General features: G+C 49.8%; 1 protein-coding gene across 1 annotated transcript in view; it reads left to right on the forward strand.

Annotated features, from left to right (window-relative positions):
- The first annotated feature begins 14,905 nt into the window (after positions 1 to 14,905).
- The window catches only part of ANGPT4 (angiopoietin 4), a 52,566-nt gene continuing 45,158 nt past the window's right edge, over positions 14,906 to 22,313 (forward strand). The window contains exon 1 of the mRNA XM_027977034.3: positions 14,906 to 15,363. Coding sequence (XP_027832835.1) covers positions 15,055 to 15,363 — 309 coding nt within the window. The 5' untranslated portion in view covers positions 14,906 to 15,054. The remainder of the gene's footprint in view (positions 15,364 to 22,313) is intronic.

Raw genomic sequence — 22,313 nt, forward strand, 5'->3', positions numbered from 1 at the left:
GGGATAGATGGGGAAGTTATTGGACAGAAAGCCAGAGGCAGCCTCCCTGCCTGTCCAGATCCCAGCCCTGTGGGAAAATGAAGTGACAGAGGGACCGTTCCATTCCCACTTGAAGCCCAGTTCTTCCTGATACACATACGAGGCAGGCCTTCCTTCTTCACACTTTCTTTCTTGTGCTAGGCTTTAGCCCCTACTCTGCCTTCTGCTGGAAGGTGCCCAACCACCCCTGACCACCCTCCAAGCCAGCTCAAATGCTCCTTTACCAAAGCAGCATTTCCTAACCCTGACTAGGTTGAGACCCTATTACACTGATTCAGGGTTCCCTGGAGCCGCCTCCTTTCCAGCATTTGTCACAAATGGATTAATTTTCTATTTTTTGCTTGACATCACTTTCTTGCACTAAAATATGAACCAACAAGGATTGCATTTCTTCTCGTTTGCTCTTGAATCCACAGGGACAAGCACAGTTCTGCACGTGTAGCAATTGCTCAATAGATATGTGTCAGATGGATGTGTAAATGAATGGAGGCATGGATGGATGGATTCTTAGTAGATGCGGAGCGTACCTTCACTCATCCTTATGTTGAAAGTAAGTGAAAGTGTTAGTCGCTCAGTCATGTCTGACTCTTTGTGAGCCCAGAGACTATAACCCACCAGGCTCCACTTCCATGGAATTCTCCAGGCAAGGATACTGGAGTGGGTGGCCATTTACTTCTCCAGGGGATCTTCCCGACCCAGGGATCAAACCGGGGTCTCTTGCATTGCAGGCAGATTCTTTACCATCTGATCCACTAGGGAAGCCCACGCTATGTTTATTAGAAGTAACAATCATCACCATCACTTACTATGAGCTTTCAGTATTGTTTTCTGCCTCATTTCCTGTCCTTACAAGCGATCGCACAATGAGGTGGATAGTGATTCTCACTTGCTGATGAGGTACAGTGCCTTCTCCTTGGTGGTCCAACACCTTAATGATCACCAAGAGTCATGGTTCTTCCTCCTGACACTACCTGTTACTGTTTTAATCAGCTTCATTAAGGTATAATTTACATACCATAAAAGTCACGCATTTATGTTTATAGTTCATTATATTTAAAAAATTTGTACATCTGTGTGCCTACCACTCTGATTCAGAATAGAGCACCCCCATAACCCTCAAATGTTTCTTGTTATGTTCTTTCCCAGTCAATCTCTTCCTTTCAGTCCCCAGCCCAGGCACCCACTGATCTGCTTCCTGTCACTATAGATAGCTCTGTCTTTGTTAGGGTTCTGTAGGAATAGAATCACTCGGTATGAATTCTTTTGTGGTTGTGGCTTCTTTTACTTAGGATAATGCTTTTGAGATTCATCTTTGTTGTTCTACATGGTTCATTCCTTTTCGTGGCTAAGTAGTACTCCATGGTATGCATGTACCACGATTTGTTTGTCCAGTCACAAAATGGGACATTTGGTTGTTTTCATTTGGGGGTAATTTTCACTTGAGGGCAATTTTTAATTATGGATAATGCTATTTATAGGAACATATGTATACATATTTGTGGGCATATGTTTTCATTTCCTTTGGATAAATACCTAATAGGAGAATTGCTAAATTTTATGGTAAGTGTATATTTAACTTAAAAAAAAATGCCAAATTGTTTCCCAAAGTGGCCGTCCCATTTTGCCTTCCCAGCAGAAATGAACGTGAGCGCCATTTGCTCCACATGTTCAGTCGATTTGACCAGAGTCATTAGGTGAAATGTGTGGTAACCTCTCACTGTGGCTTTAATTTGCATTTCCTTAAGGACTAATGGGGTTCCTCCCTGTGGCTCAGATAGTAAAGAATCTGCCTGCAATACAGGAGACCTGAATTGGATCCCTGGGTGGGGAAGATCCCCTGGAGAAGGAAATGGCAACCTGATCCAGGATTCTTGCCTGGATAATTCCATGGACAGAGGAGCCTGGGGGCGGGGGGGCGATTAGAATCCATGGGATCACAGAGAGTTGGACACGCCTGAGCGACTAACACTTACTTAATGACTAATGCTTCTGAAGACCTTTTCATGTGAGTATTTACCATTTGTATCTTTTCTTTCATTGAGAGTTTGTTCAAAACTTTGGCCATGTTTGTGAGGGGTTGTTTGTTTTCTTGTTCTTAAGTTCTGAGATTTTTTCTTTACTCGGATATTTCTCACATATGTATTTTGCAGATATTTTTGCCTAGTCTGTGACTTGAGTTCTCATTATTTTCGTTGTGTTTTAGAAGAACAAAAACAATTAACTTTGATGGCTTTCAGTTTATTAATCTTTGAGGTATACCTCTGTTTTTTGTGCCAATACCACAGTTTTATCAATTTATCAAACTTTTCTCTTATGAGTCATGCTTTTAGCGTCCTTAGAAATCTTGGCTTAGGTTGCTTTTGTAATGTAATATATCTGGGATCTTTCCAGCAACCTCACTTTTAATAGCTCCTTGGTTTTCAGCCCATGAACTTGCTAAGGCTTCCTATTCCCCTTGTGGAAGAAGAGTTCAGGCAGGGGGCCACTAAATCCCAAAAACTGGACCAGTGGGGCCTCCTTCCCAGCTCTACAAATGCCACTTCCTCAGAAAATCCACACACACATCCACCTAGTTACCCTGTTCAGTATCGACCCATCTAGTCAGCCAGCTCTTGAGGAGGGGCCATTTTGTTCACAGTGCTTCCCCACTGCCTGGAGAGAAGTGCTGGGCACAGTAGGCACACAGTAAGTAAGTCAAAATAAAAATAATACAAGCGAATGAATGAATACTGTATGCGGAGCGCTGAGCCCTGTGCCTGGTACACAGAAAATCTCACTGAACAGACACGGATGATTACCAGAGGGAACCTTCATTGACTGTTGCATTAGCCGGGGTATGTTGGATTCATTTCCAGGGGCTGCCATAACAAAGTACAGCAAACCACGAGGTTTTAAACAACAGAAGTGCATTCTCTCACAGCTCTGGAAGCTAGAAATCAAGGTGTCAACAGGGCCATTTCCTCAGAGAAATGTGTAGGTCCTTCCCAGCCTCTGGCTTCCAGGGATGGCCACCAATCCTTGGAGTTCCTTGGCTTGCAGCTGCCTTACTCCACAGCTATCCTGCCCCAGTATAGGAACAGAGTAGGACCCTGTGGGGCCTTCCCAGGTACAAAAGCCTCTCGGGGTTCCCCGTTTCTTACTTGTAGAGAAAAAGTTTTAGTCTCCTAGGCCTCCCCTGAGTTCCAAAGAGCAGACTCATACAGTTACTAATTAGGGAAGTGAGGGAACATAGAAACAAAGGAAAAGTAGGCAAGCAAGAAAACTGATCATGTAAACAATGGTTCAGTGATAAAGCAAAGTCCTAGTTCCTCCCCAACGGATCTACATAACAATTACATATTCCCCAAGGGATATATAATAACAAGTGGAAGATGGTAACTATATGCTGACCACAAGCAGGGAGACCCCAGACTGGTTGGAACCAGAAGATTGATGGTTAAGATTCCTGAAACATCACCCTGTTACTTCACCACCAACCAATCAGAAGAAAATACATGAGCTGCAACCCTCACCCCAAATGCTACCTTTAAAAACCTTCCCTGAGAGCCAGTAGGGATTTTGGGTCTTTGGAGCACGCACTGCCCATTCTCCTTGCTTTGTGCCCTACAATAAACACCGTACTTTCCTAGTCAGTAGACTGACTTTGCTGCCTGGGGAGTGAGCGGACCTGAATTCCATTTGGTAACAGTATCTTCACATCATCCTCTTAAGAAGACACCAGGCATATTGGATTAAGGACCCGTTCTACTCCACTATGATCTTATCATAACTAATTACATCCAAAATGATCCCTTTTTCCAAATAAGCTCACATTTGGGGGGTTAAGACTTCAACATATATTTTGAGGGACTCAGTTCAGACCAAAATAGCATTTGTTATGCTGACATAACAAACAGCACAATGCAACAATGGTTTCTTTCTTCTTTCTCATCCTTCCTGTCCCCAGTGGGAATCATCAGGTGAGTTCATGGGAACCTCATTGGAACCAAAAATTTTGACCATTTGATGCTATTGCTGTCTCAACACAGGGTTTCAGGTTCTCTGCAGTAAGGAAAGGAAGCAGAGAATCACACGAAGGTTCTTTAAAGTGTCCAGTGGTCAAAGCAAGTCACATGGCCATGCCTAACTTCAAGAGGAGAGTCTTGGGGGGAGAAGAGACCAGAAGATGTAGTGGTAGGAACAGGATGTTAACTTAAGTGAACATTAAATACTTAAATTCTCATGTTTGCTTTTACATTTAAATGGTGATACCCTCCAGAAAACCTGGAAGATGCAGAAGCTTTGGATAAAGAGGGGAAGTAGGGAGAACCAAGGGAACATGAGAAAATATGCAAGTCTAAGATGACCGGAAGCTGAAAGAGGACCTGCCGGGTACCGATGCCTCGCTGGGTGATGCATGTGCCATCTTATTTATCCTCATAGTGACTTGAGGGGTAGGTATTATCCCCCATTCTACTGAGGAGGTACTGAGACTCAGCAACTTGCCTATGCTACACAGCCTCAATGGGCTGAACAAAAGGAAGAGCTGACTGGAGCCACATCAGCTCTTGTGCTAATGTGTGCTAAATTGCTTCAGTCATGTCTGACTCTCCCAAATTTGGTGGCTTAACAAAACAAATATCTACTATCGTCATCTTTTCTGTGAGTCACCTGGACAATTTTTCTGGTCTGGACTGTGTGGTCTAGAATGTCTTTAGCTAGGCCTGGGTGGTCAGGGATGTCTTCAGTCATTTGGAGTTCAGTTTAATGTCAGCTGGGCTGATAGGATGACCTGACCACATGTCTCTCATCATCCAGTAGGCTAGCTGGGGCTTGCTCACACCACGGTTCCAGGGTCCCAGGTGAGCTAGAGAGATGGCCCTAGGGCACAACCTCTTTCAAACCTCACATTTGAAAGTGTTCAGCTGGCCAAAGCAAGTCACATGGCCAAGGCCAGCTTCAAGGGGTGGAGACATAGTCTCCATCTCTTAAAGGGAGGAGCTGGAAAGACACATTGCAAAGAAACATGCTTACAGGGGTGTGGATCTGTGGTCAGTATTGCAGTCTACCCCAAAACAAAACCCAGTATCCAACAATAGGGAATGAATTAAGAAAACCTTGGCTGTACAAGTGGAGGCTTATGCCACCATTAAACATGTGCTTAGAGAAGTATCTTCTGCTGTAGAAAGTACTTCGTAATACATCAATTCAGTTCAGTCACTCAGTCATCTCTGACTCTCTGCGACCCCATGGACTGCAGCACGCCTAGAGCATTAAACACATAGGAAGTGTGGGCTATGAAATTACATATACCATTTCATAGCCTTCAGATTGCTACTGAAGTAAAGTGTGACATTACCAAGGGATGGCAGGAGTGTAGAGAATGGAAACTCGGTGCAGCCACTCCACTTGGAAGCACAGACTGGAAATCTACCCAGACTGGCCACACATGTCCCCCACGTCCCAGAAGGAGCATGCCTCCATCCATACCCTACATAAACACTTGTTCATGGCACAAGGGCTAGTGTGTAGGAGCCACAGAAGCCTGGTTAGGAACTACTGAAGAATTGCATTCACCCCATGTCCATCCATGGAGGCTGAATAAATAGAAAGTAGTGTGATTACATGCTGCACAGCTGCACAGCCGTGGAAAGGCGAGGAACCCCGTCACAGGATCTATATGTGATATTTGTGTAGATCTGGAAAACACAGTGTGCCCACAGGACATTGCTGACAGTTTAATAGCATACCTTTGAGTTCTGAAAACACAAAAATAGTACCACTAAATACGGATATGTACATATGGACCTGTGGGCCTGGAGGAGAGAAAACGAGACTGGGGGAGGAGGATGTCGGCGAGGCCAACTTAACCTGTAATAGTATTTCATGTCTTTAAAAAATCTGGGAAAACTTGCAAAGATGTTGGCAGGTGCCCATTTGGAGTGATGGGTATAGGGGGTGGTATTATATTACCTTGTGCATTTTTTAAGTTCCTGTGTCAAAAAAATAAATCCAGTGTAAGTAAAATGAAATTAAAAATGACTTAGAAAATATTGCGTTGAGGTTTGAGGGAGGTTTGTTTAGGGTTTCATTTTTTTTTTTCCTACAAAACCACCCCAAATTATATGCATCTATTTGTAGAATGGTTGGGGGAAAGATACTCCAAAATGTTCGCTATGGTTTTTGCCCCTGGCTTGGGAGAGCTCAGGCACCATGTATTTTTTCCCTTCTGGCTAGTATGTATCTTCTGATTCTTCTGTGAGGGACAAGCTGTGCTTATTTAATAAAAACAAACAAAATACAGAGGGGCCTGTTGGTTCTCTGGGTCACAGGCTCCCCTGGGCCTCCCGGGGATGCCAGGTCCCAAAATAGATCTGCCCTCCGACCTGGCAGCCTCACTCTTCATGTCCTGCAGTGAGTGCCAGGCGTGGGCTCAGAGGCAGTGGGGCTCCCCAGGCCTGAGAAAGGACAGATGTGGATGGTGGCCCAGCCTAAGTGGCACAGCCACGAGGTGCCTATATTCCATCCTGGTCCCCTCTGGGGTGGCAGAGCCCGCATGCTGCCATCATTCAGAGGGGAAACCAAGGCCCAGATGGAGATTCTGGGGAGAGGCAACTGTTGCTAACAGCAGAGGCAGCCGTCTGAAGCTCGTCTGGTGGGCACTGGACTGGGTGCTGATATGGTGGGTGACTTTGGACAAATCCCAGAGAATTTCTGGGCCAATTTCTCTGGCAGTCCCGATGGAAATAATCTCACTTCCTCCTATACCTTTAGCCATCAGAAAGTCTGGAGGACACTTTTGTGCAAAGAGATGCTGGATCTTTCCCATAATAGCAGGGTAGTAATAACAGCTACCAACGATTAAGCACTTCTACACTAAACACTTAAATGGCATTTTCTCATCCTGCCCTTTTGTGGCAGATTATATTTTTCCAAAAAAGGCCACATCTCCCATCCCACATGCTATTCCAAAACCTGGCCACTCTCCATTAAGAGGTAGTCTGTTGCCCTGCTCCTTGAACTCGGATGGGACTTCGTGAGTGCCTCTAGGAATAGAGTGGAGAAGAGCTGGCTTTGCATGATTCATGAGGCTAGGTCGCAAAGATCATGTTCCTTCTGCCTGATTCTCTTGAAATGATCCCCCTGATACCCAGGCCAGTCGTGAACCACCCCCACCCCTCTAACATAAGAAGGCCATACATAGCCACTAGAGCTGACAGCCCCAGTTGAGGTCTCAGTTATATCAATGGATGAGCTTTCAGATGATTCCAGGCTATAAACCCTCAGCTGCCCCAGCTGATGTCGAATGGAGTCACATTAAGCCATCTCAGCTAAACCTGGCTTAAATTGCATGTTTATAAGTAAAATAGGTGTTGCCATTGCTTTAAACCACCAAGCACTGGGTACTTTATTACATAGCCCTGGTAACCAGAAGCCCCAATGCAACACCTTGCTAGTGAGGGACTGTTCTCATATTATACAGATGAAGAAACCAAGTCTCACCTCCTAAAGCAGAATCAAGATTCAGTGTCATGAGTGGAGAGCTCTTAATCAATAGGTGTGGGTCACAGGAGTGACCTCAATATCCAACCTGGGTCCCTTCTGATCCGTTGATTGTATTGTGACTCCAGGTTTGGGTGGCAGAAAGCAGGGGCAGGAAACAGTTGACAGACTGATGTCTTGAGTGGAAAGTATCATGGGGACACCATGACTTCTGCTCCACAAGATCCCTCTTGGCCTCCTGAGGACACTGGCAGACCATCTCCAGTATGGTCAGCATCTCTGAGCTTCCTGCCAGGACTCACCCCATTGCCACCAGAGGCACTAGGAGATGCCAGGTCCAGTTCTCAGGGAAGTGAAGAGTAGAGAACAAGAGCCTTGGGAAGCTGCAAGCTGCCCACTTGCAACCCTCAATTATCACCCTGGGTGTTGAAATGTAGGGAGCTTGAAAGGGAAGGGGAGGGGGAAGTGCTGGATTGTAGAGATGAGGCCAGGAGTGGGAGACTCAGACCTGTGACTTAATCCTCTTCTTTGGATCCAAAATCAGCAAGTGACTCCAAGAATGATCCCGTTTTCTCTGCCTTTGTTCCCAGGAGCAGGAAGGGCCATGCTTCTAAGAAAATCAATTCCAGTGTGTGCTTGGGGCAAGCTGCCTCATGAAATAAATGTGAGGTAGGAACTCACGGAATCCCCAGTTATGCTAAGGCTCCACTGGCTTGGTGGCAGGGGGACCAAGAAACCAGTTGATGAATAACTAGGATGGGGAGGCAGTGGGCAGGTGGTCTGCACCCATCAGTATGCATCTCCCTCCTGGTCTCTCTTCCCCAGGTCTCCTTGAGAACCACCCTACCCTTCCCTCTATCCCTTTGGATGCCATGAGGTTGACCCACGAGAGGCACATAGCCCAGCCTGACCAACCAGAGTATTTCATCCCTCTGGCTACAGTAGTTGGTTCAGGAATGGCCATGTGACAAGCCAGAACTTTCCCAAGAGCTATCAGGAAAGAGGGACTCCATTTCTGCGGGGGTGGGGGGTTGTTAAGTTGATAGATTGGAGCTGCTGTCATAAACTGTGGAGGTAATGGTGGTGGGAACTGTCAGAGGATAAGCTAACAGAGAAAAACAAGAACAGCCTAGAGTTGGAGGAAAAGTTGGGCAGGGTTGGGGGGTGGGGAGAGGGGAAGAATTCCTAATATCATTTGAGTACCTGGATCCAGCTATGCCTGAAGCTAAATATCCCTACACTTTTCAGTTTCATCAGCCAATAAGTTCTTTTTGCTCCAAGACATTTGAGCAAAAGCCAAATTCTCCAGATGGATATGAGTATTTTCTCCAAGTTCTGGCTCCATGGCAACAACAGGCCAGCAAAGGGAAAATAAAGTAGGGGTAGAGGGGTTGTTTTAAGTGTTTGGAGGCAAGATACTTGAAATATCCCAAACAAAGTTCCTGTGGCCCTTGCTCTGGAAAGGGTGATTTCCTGAGTCTCCACCTGGGGACTGCAGCTCCAATCCGCATCCCAAAGTGGAGACCACTCAACAAACACTCTTGAGAACCTACTATGAAGCTGACCTTTGAATAGGCAACACAGAAATGGAAAGTGTGGTTGATACTCTGAAAAGGTTTTCAAACTAGAGGGGGATAAAAGCCTGCAAACAAGGGAGAAAGCTGTGAGAAGCACAGGCAGGGGGCCTTGGGCTCCTAGAGAAAGAGGACCTGTGTGCACCAAAGGAGGGAGGTTGATGGAGAAGGCTTCCCAGAGGTGGTGATACCTGAGGTTAAGACCCAGAAGACAGGTAGAAGAAAGTCAGTGAATAAAGGTGAAGAGGATTGTCCAAGCAGAGGTTACTACAAACAAAGGTACTGAACCGGAGAGAGCAGAGAGCATGTTGGAAAGCAAAGGCAATTCCTCATTATAAAGTACCAAGTCCTAGGATAAGAGCAATGAGGCTGAAGGCCAGATCCTGTGGGGATTTATAAATCATATAAATAATCTGGAGTTTCAAACTGAAGGGTTTTAAGCAAAGGAGTTGGGAGCTGCGTTTGTGTCTTAGAAAAATCACTGGCTGCAGCATCAAAGATGGATTAACAAGAAGAGTTTAGTCCCGAAGCTGTTACTCTCCCCTTGGCAAGGGATGAAGATGCTGGGCTAAAAGAGTGACAGTGGGGGAATGATGACAATGTTCGCTGCCATTTATCGAGTGCTTAGTATGTGCCAGGCATCAGTTTTTTAATCCTTTTAACAACCCTACCAGGTAATGGCTAACATTAACCCCATTTGACAGAAGATAAAACTGAGGTACAAACAGATGAAGCCTAGACCATACATTTGGGAGATGGGAAAGTCAGAATTCTGACTCAGACAGGCTGGCTCTGGTAAGCCCAGAAGAGTGAAGAGGGGCATGGGGGGAGAACTATTTAAAGGGTCATGTTGGCAGAACAAGTCTGATTGGATGACAGGTGGGGTGAAGTGGATGGTGGGGCCTCAAGTCTCCCTGGCAAGACTGGCTATGTACTTTGAGAGGCCCAGTGCAGAAAGAAAAGGGCCAGACTCTGTGTTCAGAACTTATTAAGAATCTTGAGATGGTAACAGCCGAGCATTAAACCGAGCCGTGGGAGCCTTCTTCAGAGTGGAGCCCTGTGTGACTACAGAGGTCACACACCCATGAAGCCGAGCCTGCTTCCAGGTTTCTGGCCCAGGTGCCTGGTGAGGTTGGGCAATTCCCAGAGATGGAAGAATCCAGAAGAAACTCATCTGGGGTGGAGTCAGAGGAGGAGAAAACGGGGAGTTCTGTTTGGGTAAACTAAGGGGTTTACCTCCAGAAGGCAAATGGCTCTGGGTCTGGTGCTCAGAAGGAAATTCAGGACTGGGAGTCCACAGCACAGAGCACGCGGGTCACCAAAGCCCGTTCCAGGTTCAAAGTTCACTGCTGAGCTTGCTAACCGACCCCAGGTGGCATCTTTCCAGTTTCCTCTCTGGATTCAGCCACTAGCTCCTCCTGCCTGCCGCCACCTAGGTACCTGCTGCTTCTGGTGGGAATGGCTGGCTCCTATTTCCCTGAGGTTCAAGAGGTCACTGTGTAAACCCTCCACCTCCCAGCCAGACCTATGCCCAAACCATCTCCAACACTGGCCCCGAGGCCCTGCGTTCAAAGATCCTGTGGCCTGACAGTGTGCAAACTTCCCCCCAGAGCTCTTTTCTGCAAGATCTCAGAAGATGTGGTGAAGCCTGTTCATGTCCTCCGGCAAAGGAGGAGGAAGCTTCAGCCCCAAATGCTGATCTGCCCGAGGCCTCCCAGCATCATGCCAGCTGGGACTTGCCCTGGTGCCACAGCCCCATGGGAGCCCCACAGATTCCTGGCCCTCGTCAGTACAACACAAAACACCCGGTTCAAATATTCATTCATTCATTCGAGAGATATTTATTTACTGAGAACATACTGTATATCAAATGCTGGGAACAGAGGGAGATGAGTGATTACACAAGTAATTAGCCTCTGAGCACCTTGAGAAGGCTAAAGATAAAGGGGTGGGGCTCCAAGAGGAGCGATTCTGGTTTGGACAGGGCTGAGCTGCCTAAGTGTCAGTTCTCTGACCTGTAGCTTTTCCCAGAGGTGGCTACTTCAATGCACTTTCCTGTCCTGCAAGCTCATTGTATGACAGTGAAACTCCTCCATTGAGGGATGAGGTCCTGCCCTAAACCTGGGCACACCCTGATCATATGGTAGAGCTTCCACTGAATGACTTCCCAGGCTAGGTCATAAAAGGCGATGTAGGGACTTCCCTGGTGGTTCAGTGGTTAAGACTCCGGGCTCCCAATGCAGGGGACACAGGTTCAATCTCTGGTCAGCGAACTAGATTCCACATGCTGTGTTGTGGCCAAAAAAAAAAAAAGTGATGTAACTTCCACCTGGCTTTCTGGGAACACGTGCCTTTGTAGCCCTGAGGGACTAGGAAGGAAGGCCAACTGCCTGGAGTCACCATGCTGGAGACATCATTGCAGGGAGTGAGGGAGGTGCTCACTCAGGCACTGACAAGTGAGAGAAGCCTTCAAGATGGTCCTGATTCAGCCACCAGTGAAGAACCGACTCATTGGAAAAGACCCTGATGCCAGGAAAGATAGAAGGCAAGAGCAGAAGGGGGCGACAGAGGATGAGATGGTTGGATGGCATTATCAACTCAATGGACATGAGCCTGAGCAAGCTCCAGGAGATAGTGAAGGACAGGGAAGCCTGGTGTGCCTCAGTTCATGGGATTGCAAAAAGCTGGACACGGCTGAGCGACAACAATAGCCACCATCTGACTTCAACCTCATCAGAGACTGGAGCAGACTGCCCAGCTGAGCTGCTCCTGAATTCCGACACGCAGAAACCCCAAGGTAATACATGGTTATTTTTAATTTAAACCACTAAGTGTTGAGGTCCTTTTCTGGCAGCCACAGTAACTGGAATGCTGATGAAAGGTGGAGGAGGTGAAGACAAGTGGACAGTAGTTTCTGGACAGAGAAAGTGGCATGTGCAAAGGTCCTGATGTGACAAGGAGGTGCTGAAATGAAGGTGCGAAGGCTGGCAAGCTTTCCAAAACTTTTCTTTTGATTCTACGTACATTTCTCCTGTGAGTAGGTAATCCTATTTCCTCTCTGTGCAGAGCGCCACTCCATGTTCATGCAATTACGGGGCCCATGTCTACTTAATTAAGTGGGGAGAGGGGGCAGTTAACATTCATTCGTTCTTTTAACCAATAAGATTAAATGCATTACCTGTGCCAGGAGCTTCCCTTGTCACCTCGATGCACGTGTGCTACGTCATTTCAGTCGCGTCCAGCTCTTTGCGACCCCATGGACTGTAGCCCGCCAGGCTCCTCTGTCCATGTGATTCTCCAGGTGAGAATACTGGAGTGGGTTGCCATGCCCTCCTCCAGGGGATCTTCACAACCAGGGATCAAACCCGCATCTCTTGGGTCCCCTGCAATGGCCTTTACCACTAGCGCCTCCTGGGGAGCCCATCTTCCAGTGTTAATGCTCCCTCCAGTGTTCAGATGAGGAGGCCAAGGCTGAGAAGCAGTGTCCTCACGCACTGCCTTGACAGGTAAGTGGAAGGAAGTGGAATGGGTCCTGGGGCCAGGGTGGCTGGCCAGTTCCTAGTTCCCAGTCAAGTCCCTCCAGAGTTTTTTCATTTGTTTTAGGGTTTTGTTGTTTTGTTTTCTGAACTGGGGTATAATTGCTTTACAATATTATGTTAGTTGCTTCTGTCCAATGAAGTGAATCAGCTATATGTATACACACATTCCCTCCCTCTTGAATCTCCCCTCTAACCCCCCATCCCACTCCTCTAGGTCGACACAGAGCCCTGAGCTGAGCTCCCTGGGCCATGCAGCAGCTTCCACTAGCTATCTGCTTTACACAGGGTAGTGTGTATATGTCGGCCGTACTCTCTCAATTGCTACTACCGTCTCCTGCTGCTGTGTCTATAAGTAAGTCCCCTCTTTACATCTGTGTCTCTATTCCTGCCCTGCAAATAGGTTCATCTGCACCATTTTTCTCGATTCCTTGTCTTGTGTGACTTTGGGCAAATCACTTGCTTCTCTGGGTTTCAGTTTTCTCCTCTGTAAAATGGGGAGGATAATACTGCTGGCCTTACTGAGATTATCTCGAGTCTCAGCTGGCACAATCCTAATAGCAGTTGCCTTTACTCTGGGCTCATCTGTACAGGGCCCTGTGATAAACTCATGAGACTTGAATTAACACACTTCTTCCTTGCAAGGTTGGCGGTGGTGTGACCCCATTTACAGTGGAGACAGTGGAGGCAGTGGAGGCAGAGGTGGGCGAGCAGGGCTCCATGAATGCTGGTGGCTGAGGACCAGCTGCCTTGCCTTTTCCTGCCAAAGGAAATCACACACCTGGTTTCATGTTCTTAGTCCCGGATGAGTCCCTAGTTTGCTGCCGTCCCAAGCTAGTCCAGTTCAAAATTTCGTCAGGATTTGGGAAAACAAAGGGAAAAAAAAAACAATACCAAACAGCCGGATAGGCCCCCACTCTGGGAAAACAGCAAAGAAAGGCAGCCCACAGAGGAGGGGCCCAACCAACTCCTGGGCATCTTCTGCCCGGCGACCAGGTCTCCCAAGTGCAAATATTGGCCCTCTTGGGCTTTATATTCCAGCAGGTTGGAGAAGGAGCGATGCATAGTAACTATGGCACTGACAACAACCAAAACACCTACTGTGCGCTCGCCTTGTGCCAGCACTGCTTTGACTTATAATTTTCACACCCTGTGAAGTGGATAGTTTTAATACTATTTCTCAGTTCACCAAGAGGAAACAGAAGCACAGAAAGGTTAAGAGACTTGCCCAAACTCACATAGCTGATGAGTGGTGGAGCCTGGATTTGAATCAGTAAACAGGTAAACAAGTAAGTCAAAAATTCCTCTGTCCCCATGCTGAGAACTCATATACATTCCTCATGCACGAGATGAGGTTTCCGCCTCAGGGTATGGAGGTTGAGAGAGGTGAAGCTGCCCGCACGAGGTCTCAGGGTCAGTGGTTGGGGAGTAGGATTTAGAGCCCACAGTGCCTTAGCAGCAGCAGCAGCAGTAGCCTCTAACTTGGGGGTTGGTCAAGACACTGCTGTACCTCAGGCTCTCCTCCCCGAAATCTACTTGCCCATTCCAGCCAAAGGCAGCTCCAGCACTATCTGTCTCAAGACAAGAACATGCTCTCATTACTATCACAGCACCGGAGCCCCTCCAGGCCCCAAGGGAGAAGAGGATGGGAGCCTGGCTGGGGCACCCACTTCCCTGGCCTTGCAAGGATTTTCTCTGTCTCTAGAAACAGATTGAACTGGCTGCCTCCTCTCCAGCCTCACCCTTCTGCCCCCCTCCCCGTTGCTCTGTCTAAGGTCACTCTGCTGTGTTCCAAGGCTAACACGAAATCAGAAGGGGTAGGTGGAGGGGGAGAAGGCGAAGGCGCTGGGGGCTGAAATTTGAGATCTCAGCCTTGCGAGGAGAGGTTGGAGAGAGAGAGACATGGAAAGACAGAGACAGAACGAGAATTCAGTTGCCTTTGGTTTTCCGAAGCGGGCAGCTTGCGGGTTTGGGGTATGTGTGTGTGTGTGTGTGTGTGTGAGTGTGTGTGTGTCTTGTTTTCTTTCCTCCCCTCTGGCAGGGGGCCAGGCCTCCACTGGATCATAAAAGGACTCAGAGGCGAGGCAGGCAGAGCAAGCCAGTGGAGGGACATAGCAGCAGTGTGTGGACACGCGCGCGAGGAGGCAGGAAGGGAAAGAGGGAAGAGCAGAGGTGAGGGCGTGTCTGGGGGCGGGAGTGTAAGGCGGTGGGAGGAAGCGGAGCAGCTGTGGTATTTGGAACAATTATAAATAGCCGCCTGGACAGAGCTTGGCCAAACAGGGCTTTGCAGCTGCGGCGTCTGTGCAGGCAAGCCTGGCCACTGTTGGCCAGCGGTGGGTGCCAACAGGGCACGGAGATAGGTGGTGGACAGGCCCAGCCCCAGGGCTCTGACTCGACACCCCTCACCATCACCACATCTCTGGATGCCCTCCCCTCCAGCCATGCTGCTGGGTGGCCTCCTTCTCATTGTGGCCTCTACAACCGTGGCCCAGCGGAGGGGGCAGGAGGCTACCGGGCGCCGCCGGGCCCACCGAGTCCAGCACGGCCAATGCAGCTACACCTTCGTGCTGCCAGAGCCTGAGCCCTGCCCACCCGAGCCTGAGGCCTTCGGGGCCTCTAACAGTCTCCAGAGGGACTCCCCGGCGGCCGCACTGAACCTAGGAGACTGGCCGAGCCAGCGGATGCGACAGCTGGAAAAAATGCTGGAGAACAACACGCAGTGGCTGCAGAAGGTAAGGGCTGGGTCTGCAGCGGGGTGAGGGCAGCGAACAGCAGGTGGAGCATCTACCCCAGAGCCCTGCCCTGGACACAGATGGCCAGGCTAATGGGGCCCTTGTCTCTGGATTGTACATATTGGAATGATGAGGCCCAGAGAGGGGCAGAGATGAGTCTGAGGCCACACAGCAAGACTGGGAGAAGACAGAACTGGGAACTAACTCCCCAGCTGCCACTCATTCATCCAGTGTGGACCAGTCCCGTCCATAAGCAGAAGAGTACATCCCCTTCTGGACCAGTATAGGAAAGAGACAATAAAGGGATGAGCAAGATGTACTCTGTCGGAGGTAAAGCAAAGTGAGAAAGAAAAAGGCAAGGAGTGACCAGAGGTGGCGATCTGAAGTCAGATAATCAGAGAGGATTTCTCAGAGGAGGTGACATTTGAGACCAGAGAATGAGCGAAGTGATGGAGCAACCTGGGAAGGTTTCTAGGGGGAGGCTATTTCCAGCCAAGGGACCAGCAAGTGCAGAGGCTGTGTGGCGGGAAGGTAGCTGGGGTACCTGGGGAACAGCAGCATGGCTGGAGCAGAGGAGGGCAATAGAGGGTTGAGGGACAAAATCCAAGAGGTGAGGGGAGGGCAGACCATGTTGGGCCTTGAGGGCCGCGGGAAGGACTTTGGCTCTTCCTCTGAGTTTCACAGGAGCCATTGCAGGGTTTTGAGCAGATGAGACACACCTGAGTTAGTTTTAACAGAATAGGGACTATAAGGGACAGATTTAATGCTGGGAGCCCAAGGAAGAGACCAGGCAAGAAGTGATGGAGGCATGACCAGATACAGGACAGCAGGAGGGGGTGTGGCCAGTCAGATTCTGGTATATTCTGAAGGGGAAGTTAATGGGCTCTGCTGATGAACTGGATATGGGGTGGCAGAGATGAGGGGGCTGAGGGCCCCATTGTCATTTTGGCCCAATGCTGGGGCCACTCTAGGATCCCCTGTCCTCATTCTTTCAGCAGATATTCTGAGCATCTACTGTGTGCCAGGCTCTAGGCAAGAAACTGAGGTGAACAAAGCAGGTTCAGCCCTGGGTGGGGTGAGGAAAGCATCCTATGATGTCCAAGATGGGGAGCAGTCCCTCTTTATCCCATGGTTCAAATTGTTCAAATTGTTTGCCTGGTGAGCAAACAATGTGTCGCTCCCCCGGTACATGCATATTTATTTAGTATTTGTGCACCTTATTAATATAATATTTACTAGGTATGACACAAATGAAAACTTTAAGAAGATAACATGAAATCACGTAAATTAGAGTTCCGGTGGCTTCCTCCTGTTTTCTAAAGGATGGCCTTCTGCATACCCTGGGTTGACCATCTCCCAGGTAGAGAGTTACACTTATCTAACCAAGCTGATTTGTGCACATACTCGAATACACACTTAAACTGTTTCGTTCCTGCCCTGACCATCTATCCCCTCAGCCTCCTATTCACCATCTTCTCATAGTCGCTGCCTACTTGCCCCTCTTACCTTGCAACACTTACAGCTGCCACCATCCCATGCTTAGGTCCCCCCTCAAGGGAGCTCTTGGCCTCATACACTGGATCCCAGAGGGCTCCATGCTGCCTTGAAATCTGTGTGTCTTCAGGCAGCTGTTTCCCGTCCTGTAAGGGTCATGCCAAGCCTCGTCTCCTCCTCAGCCTCCATTTTCACTTTGTGCCCATCCTCTCACCAGACCATGGATCTCCTACTTCAAAGAGACATGGGGCCTACCTATGCACCCACCAGCCCCCAGGGCCTTTCTCTGGCTCAGAGGAAGGGTTCCTCCATGGACCAGAGTCACTCTTTCACACCTGTGGGTCACATCCCCTGCAATCCCTGAACCTCCTCAAACCAACCATGCCTCTTGTGTCTCTACCAACTCCTCCCTTTAGGCTGTTCCTTCCCCTCAATCTTTAATTGCATTTCCCATGTTAAAGAAAGAAAGAGGAATCGGAGAAGGAGGAGGAGAGAGAACAAGACCCTTCTCCAGCCCACACCTTCTGACTCTGGCCTGGCTCTCAGAAGTCTGCACGCTCTGCCCCCACTTCCTCCTTCATCCCATCCTTTCCCGAAGCAGCCTCCCACTTCCCATTTCCTAATCCAGAGGCCACGGCTCAGTCTTCATCTCACTTGACCTCTTGGCAAATTTAGTATCACTAACCAATATCATCCTTCCAGAAACGGTCTCCATCAGCCAGTCCTCATCTACCACTCTGACTGCTGTCCCTACCTCCATCCTGGACCAGCCACCTCCAACTCCTATTGGATGGTCATCACAAAGGATGTCCCAGGCTCCATTTCTACCCAGACCCCAATAGTCCATTCTGTATTCAGCAGACAGAGGAGGGGTCCTGTTAAAACCTAAGCTAGGTTAGTTTCTCCTCAGAACCCTCCTGGGGCTCCCATTCTCTTTAGTTATTCTTTTATTGAGCGAAAATCCTTGCTAGCTGCAACACCCCTCACCCAGACATGTATGGGGCTCACTCCTGAAGCACCTCAGGTCTGCTACTTAAATGTCACCTCCTCAGAGAGGCCCTTCCTGTCCACCACATTTAAAATAGCGACCCTCCTTATGGTCTATTTACCCAGCTTTGGTTTTCTCCCTTAGCACCTACTACCACCTTTTCTTAAAAACATTTCTTTCGGTCTGTGAGCTTCAAGAAGATAGGGGCCAAGTCTGTTTTGTTTGCTACTGGGTTCTCAGGGCCTAGAACAGTGCCTGGCACATAGTAGGCACATAACAGGGCACATAGTAGGCACTCAATACATGTCTGTTGAATGGATGGATGCACAATGATCTTCCCATCTCTCAGGCCACTCCTGCTCCTCCCCTCCTCCTGAATGTTGCTATTTCCCAGGGCAGAGTCTCTGTTGTTTCCTGTCACACTTTGTGGCACAACCCCCAGGGCTGCCGTCTCAGCACTCCCGCAGCACCATCTCCCCCCACCCCCATGATGACACCAAACCAACGCCTGAGGGGCTCCCGACCTCCCCTCTGAGGGCTCACAGTTTCTCAACTCCAAAGCTGCCTGAAACTGAGATCTTCCCTCCCCACCCCCCACCTATTCTGCTGAAGGTAGTACCACCCAGCCAGCAGGTGGTCTGTGGCCCTGGGGTGTCCTTAAGCCCACCCCACTCCCAGGCAGCAGGTCCTATCCATCCTGTCCCCTCAGCTTCTCAGCTCATCCTCCTGACTTCCTCCCTGCCCTGGCTCTTGTCACCTCTCTCCTGGACCCTGCTCTCACCTTGCACCTGCTTTCTCTACCCCAAGCCTCACCCTCTCATCCATCTTCAACTCCCCTGGGTGCCTGGTGCTTGGATAACATTGGTTGAGCCAGATGATGGATTTAAACCAGTGAGTTTCAGGTTAGGAGGTCACCCAGCTCACCTCTTCATCTGGCAGTGGAGTGTCCTCTCCAGATATCTGTCCACATAGCCTGATAATCCTGGGCAGGACTCACCATAGAGCACTGTGGGGCTAAAGAGTTCCCATGTAGGAATCAGGTGGATCTGAGTTTACATCCCAGCCCCAGAACTTAACTTGCCACGTGGCTGTGGATGAGCAAGGCTCAGTTTTCCCTTCCTCAAAGTGGAGACAACAACAGTATGGTAGAGGGTTGACTGTGAGGATCAGGGAGACCACTAACTCACCCCTCTCGGCTGCATGGGTAACTTACCTGGGCAAGGATACAGTAGCTCAACTGGCTATTACTTAATTCAGCATCATCTCTATAGGAGCCCTGCACCGCTGGTCCTGGTCAAGTCAATCCAAGTGTGGCAGGTAACTTGGGGCAGGGAGTGTCACTTGTCCATGCTGGTGTTCTCTGCAGTTCCCAGTCTTACCCAATCTCTATTGCGATCCAAGCAAAGGTTTGTCCTGCCATCTCCTGAGTATCCTTGGGTTGAGTGTTCCCTTCAGGCCCTTTGGTCTTTGGTTTACTGCCAGGTCACCCTGTACCAGTAGAGCCTGCCCCAAGGTCAGACCCCATCAGCAATCACTTTTATCTGGGTCCCATCACCTCTTTAGGCAGCAGCACAGCCTGGAAGGTGAGGGCCCCAACTCTGGAGCCCAACTTTTTGAATTCGAGACTCACTCTGCCCTTTTCTGACTGTGTAACCTATGGCAAGTTGCTTCACCTCTCTGAATCTCCGTTTCCTCACCGATAAAATACAGTGACAACATTACCTACCTCTAAGAAGGTTTAATGAGATAACGCATATGAAGTCCTTGGCCCAGCGCCTGTCATACAGTAAATTCTCAGTCAATGTCGGCTGTTTCCATGAGGAACTCTCCCCAGAAGGAAACACAAATCCTGAAATTCTTGAGTCCTTCCTTCCCCAAATAAGACACGGGGCCCCTGGCTCAGGGGTACGAGGCACCTGGACAGTCATCTTTCTCCCTCCAGTCAGGCATACTTGCTACCTTCTGTAACCATGGCCTTCCTCTGGCTCTTCTCTCATGCATTCTCTTTGTCTGGGCTTATCTCAGAGTCTTTGAAACTTGAGGGCCTCTTTTTGGCTTCTGCTACAATCTCTCAGAAGAGAAAAAAAAAAAATGAGTTTTAAAATAGTCTCATCACCATTGCCATCGGGAATGACTGGGGAAGACTGGCCTCCCAGACCGAGCTCTCAGCAAGTTTCATTCAGCTGGGAAGTTGCAGAGAAGAGCCTCCCTCCCTCATGCCCCCAGCCCCTCTCCCTGTTCCCAGTCCAGTGTACAGATGAGCAAACTGAGAGGCCAGAGAGGGGAAGGAACTTGCCAGAATGGCACAGCAGGGAGACCTAAAGTCCACTTCACCAAAGTCTGGGTTCTTCCTACAACTCTGGAGGGTGTGAAGGAGATGGGGGAGGCCAGATCTGAGACAACGGGGTGCTCCCTTCCAGAATCCCAAATTCCCTAATACCCACTCTCTTCCTCCAGCTGTTCCGCCTGTGCTCAAGGTGCATGGGGGTGCCCCATCCCTGCTCCCTCTCCCCTCCCTCACTCCCCTCCACACACCCCTCCTCTTCCCTTCTTCCCACTCGTCTCCTTTTCCTCCCCCTCCCCCTCCTCCTGGAAGCCTCTGTCCCAGTGACTCATGTCTGGAGCCATCAGTTCGGTGGGCTGCACATCAGCTCTTGGCTCTGCTCCACTCCTTCATCTGGGTGAAGAGCTGCAGCAGGAATGTTGAGGGGAATGGGGGGTAGGGGGGCAGAGCCAGCTGGAGAGCAGGCATCCCTTGCTGGGCTGTGCATTCCAGTGGTTAGTGCCTGGCTCCTGAGTCCATCACACACTCAGGAATACTTGCTGTGTGCCTGAGACAAGAGAGTGAAAGCACCTACTCCTGACATTTGATGTGGGTTTAAGAGAGGCAGAGCCCAGAAAGCATCCAGCCAGAGCAGGTGCTTAATAAAGACCCACTCTTGTCCTGTCATCCCCCAGCGCCCCGGACCTCTCAATCAGGAAGTGCCAGTCTTAGCCCTGGTCGCATGAGAAGCGTGAGGAAACACAAGTCTCCAGGGTCCTGTCCCACCTTCAGCATCTGAGGGCAGCAGAGCTTCCGCTGGGTCTCCAGGGTCCCAGGAGCGGGGCAGACTCTGAGCCCCAAACCTGGGAGCCTGCTACTTTCTCGTCTGTACCAAGAACAGCTAGCCCTCGCTGCCTGTCTTCCTGTGCATCTCCGCCTCTCTCTCTCTATCTCTGTGTCTCTCTGTCTCTTGTCCTGTGGCTCCCACGGTAACTTGACTCACCTTCTCCAAGTCTGTGGGTGTCTGTCGCTCTCATTCTCTCTCTTGTCTGGCTGGCGTCTCCCTAGCGTTCTCCCTGCCTCGCACTCAGGCTCGCCCTGGTCCGCCCACTCCTATGCCATCCATCTCTCCTGCCTTTACCTCCCAGGGTGTCTGCATGCTCCATCCACGCGGGAGGACTTACCGGCACTATGGCCAGAACCCCACTCCCAGCGAGGCTCAGCTGGGGCCTCCTTCTCTTCCCCTTCTGTGCCCAAAGCCAAGCAGGGAAGGGTCAAGGGCTGGACAGGAGCCCCCCAGCCTCTGCTGTTCTCTCCAGGACCCTGACGTCAAATCTCAGAATAACTCAGCCCCTCGGCCCAGTGGTCGTAAGGCCTTGCCTGGCTGGATGTGGGTCAGAAGAGCATCCAGCGGGAGCACAGCGTGGGGTCCTGGCCCAGCCCAAGATCCTCCCAAACTGGCCAGGACTCCCAACTGCCCTGGCCTCCCCAGACTGCCCGTAAATTCTTGGCATTTTCGGCCTTTGGTTATCCAAACAAGAAATGGATCTCAGTTGCCGAACAAAATGTCTTGGGGTTTGATTTCCTAACCTCGCTGCTGGCTCCTCTAGACAGTTCGGGGCTGGGGAAGGGGGTGGGGAGAACAGCATCTGCTTCTTGGAAGAATGCTTCTCCCTTTTCCAAGAAAGGAGCCTAGAAACAGCTGGCACAGATGCCCTGGGCCTAGGGATGACCACGGAGCAGCGGCAGTGCGGCCCTTCATGCGGGATTCCCCAGAGGAATCGGCTGGCCCTATACTCCTGGCTCTCTCCTCCCGGTCCCCAGAGCTCAGTCTGGGCTGGAAGATACACAGATCCTCTCTCCCCTTTGCTCTTTGAAGGGGAAATGTGAGAAAACAGGCCCCAGGTCTGCCCTTAAGCCTGCACCTCTGCCTAGACTCTGGCCTCTGAGTGTTTGCTTAGCCCTGGAGTTGGCTCTGAAATGCCTGGAATGGAGCCTGAATCAGGGGCCATGTCCCAGGGGGCTCGCCGACCAGCTGTGGGCCCTGGGGAAGCCACCTGCCTCAAGTAGTACCTCTGCAAAGTGGAATTTAAAATACTGCCTCCCAGCGAGAGGGTAGGATAAAGAAACAGACCAGGAGCTATGGCTGGCATTTATGAAGCCCTTCCTGTGTGCCAGACACTGTCCTTTGTGCCTTGGGACAAT

The sequence above is a fragment of the Ovis aries genome, chromosome 13, assembly GCF_016772045.2.
Source record: "Ovis aries strain OAR_USU_Benz2616 breed Rambouillet chromosome 13, ARS-UI_Ramb_v3.0, whole genome shotgun sequence".
Classification (NCBI taxonomy): Eukaryota; Metazoa; Chordata; class Mammalia; order Artiodactyla; family Bovidae; genus Ovis; species Ovis aries.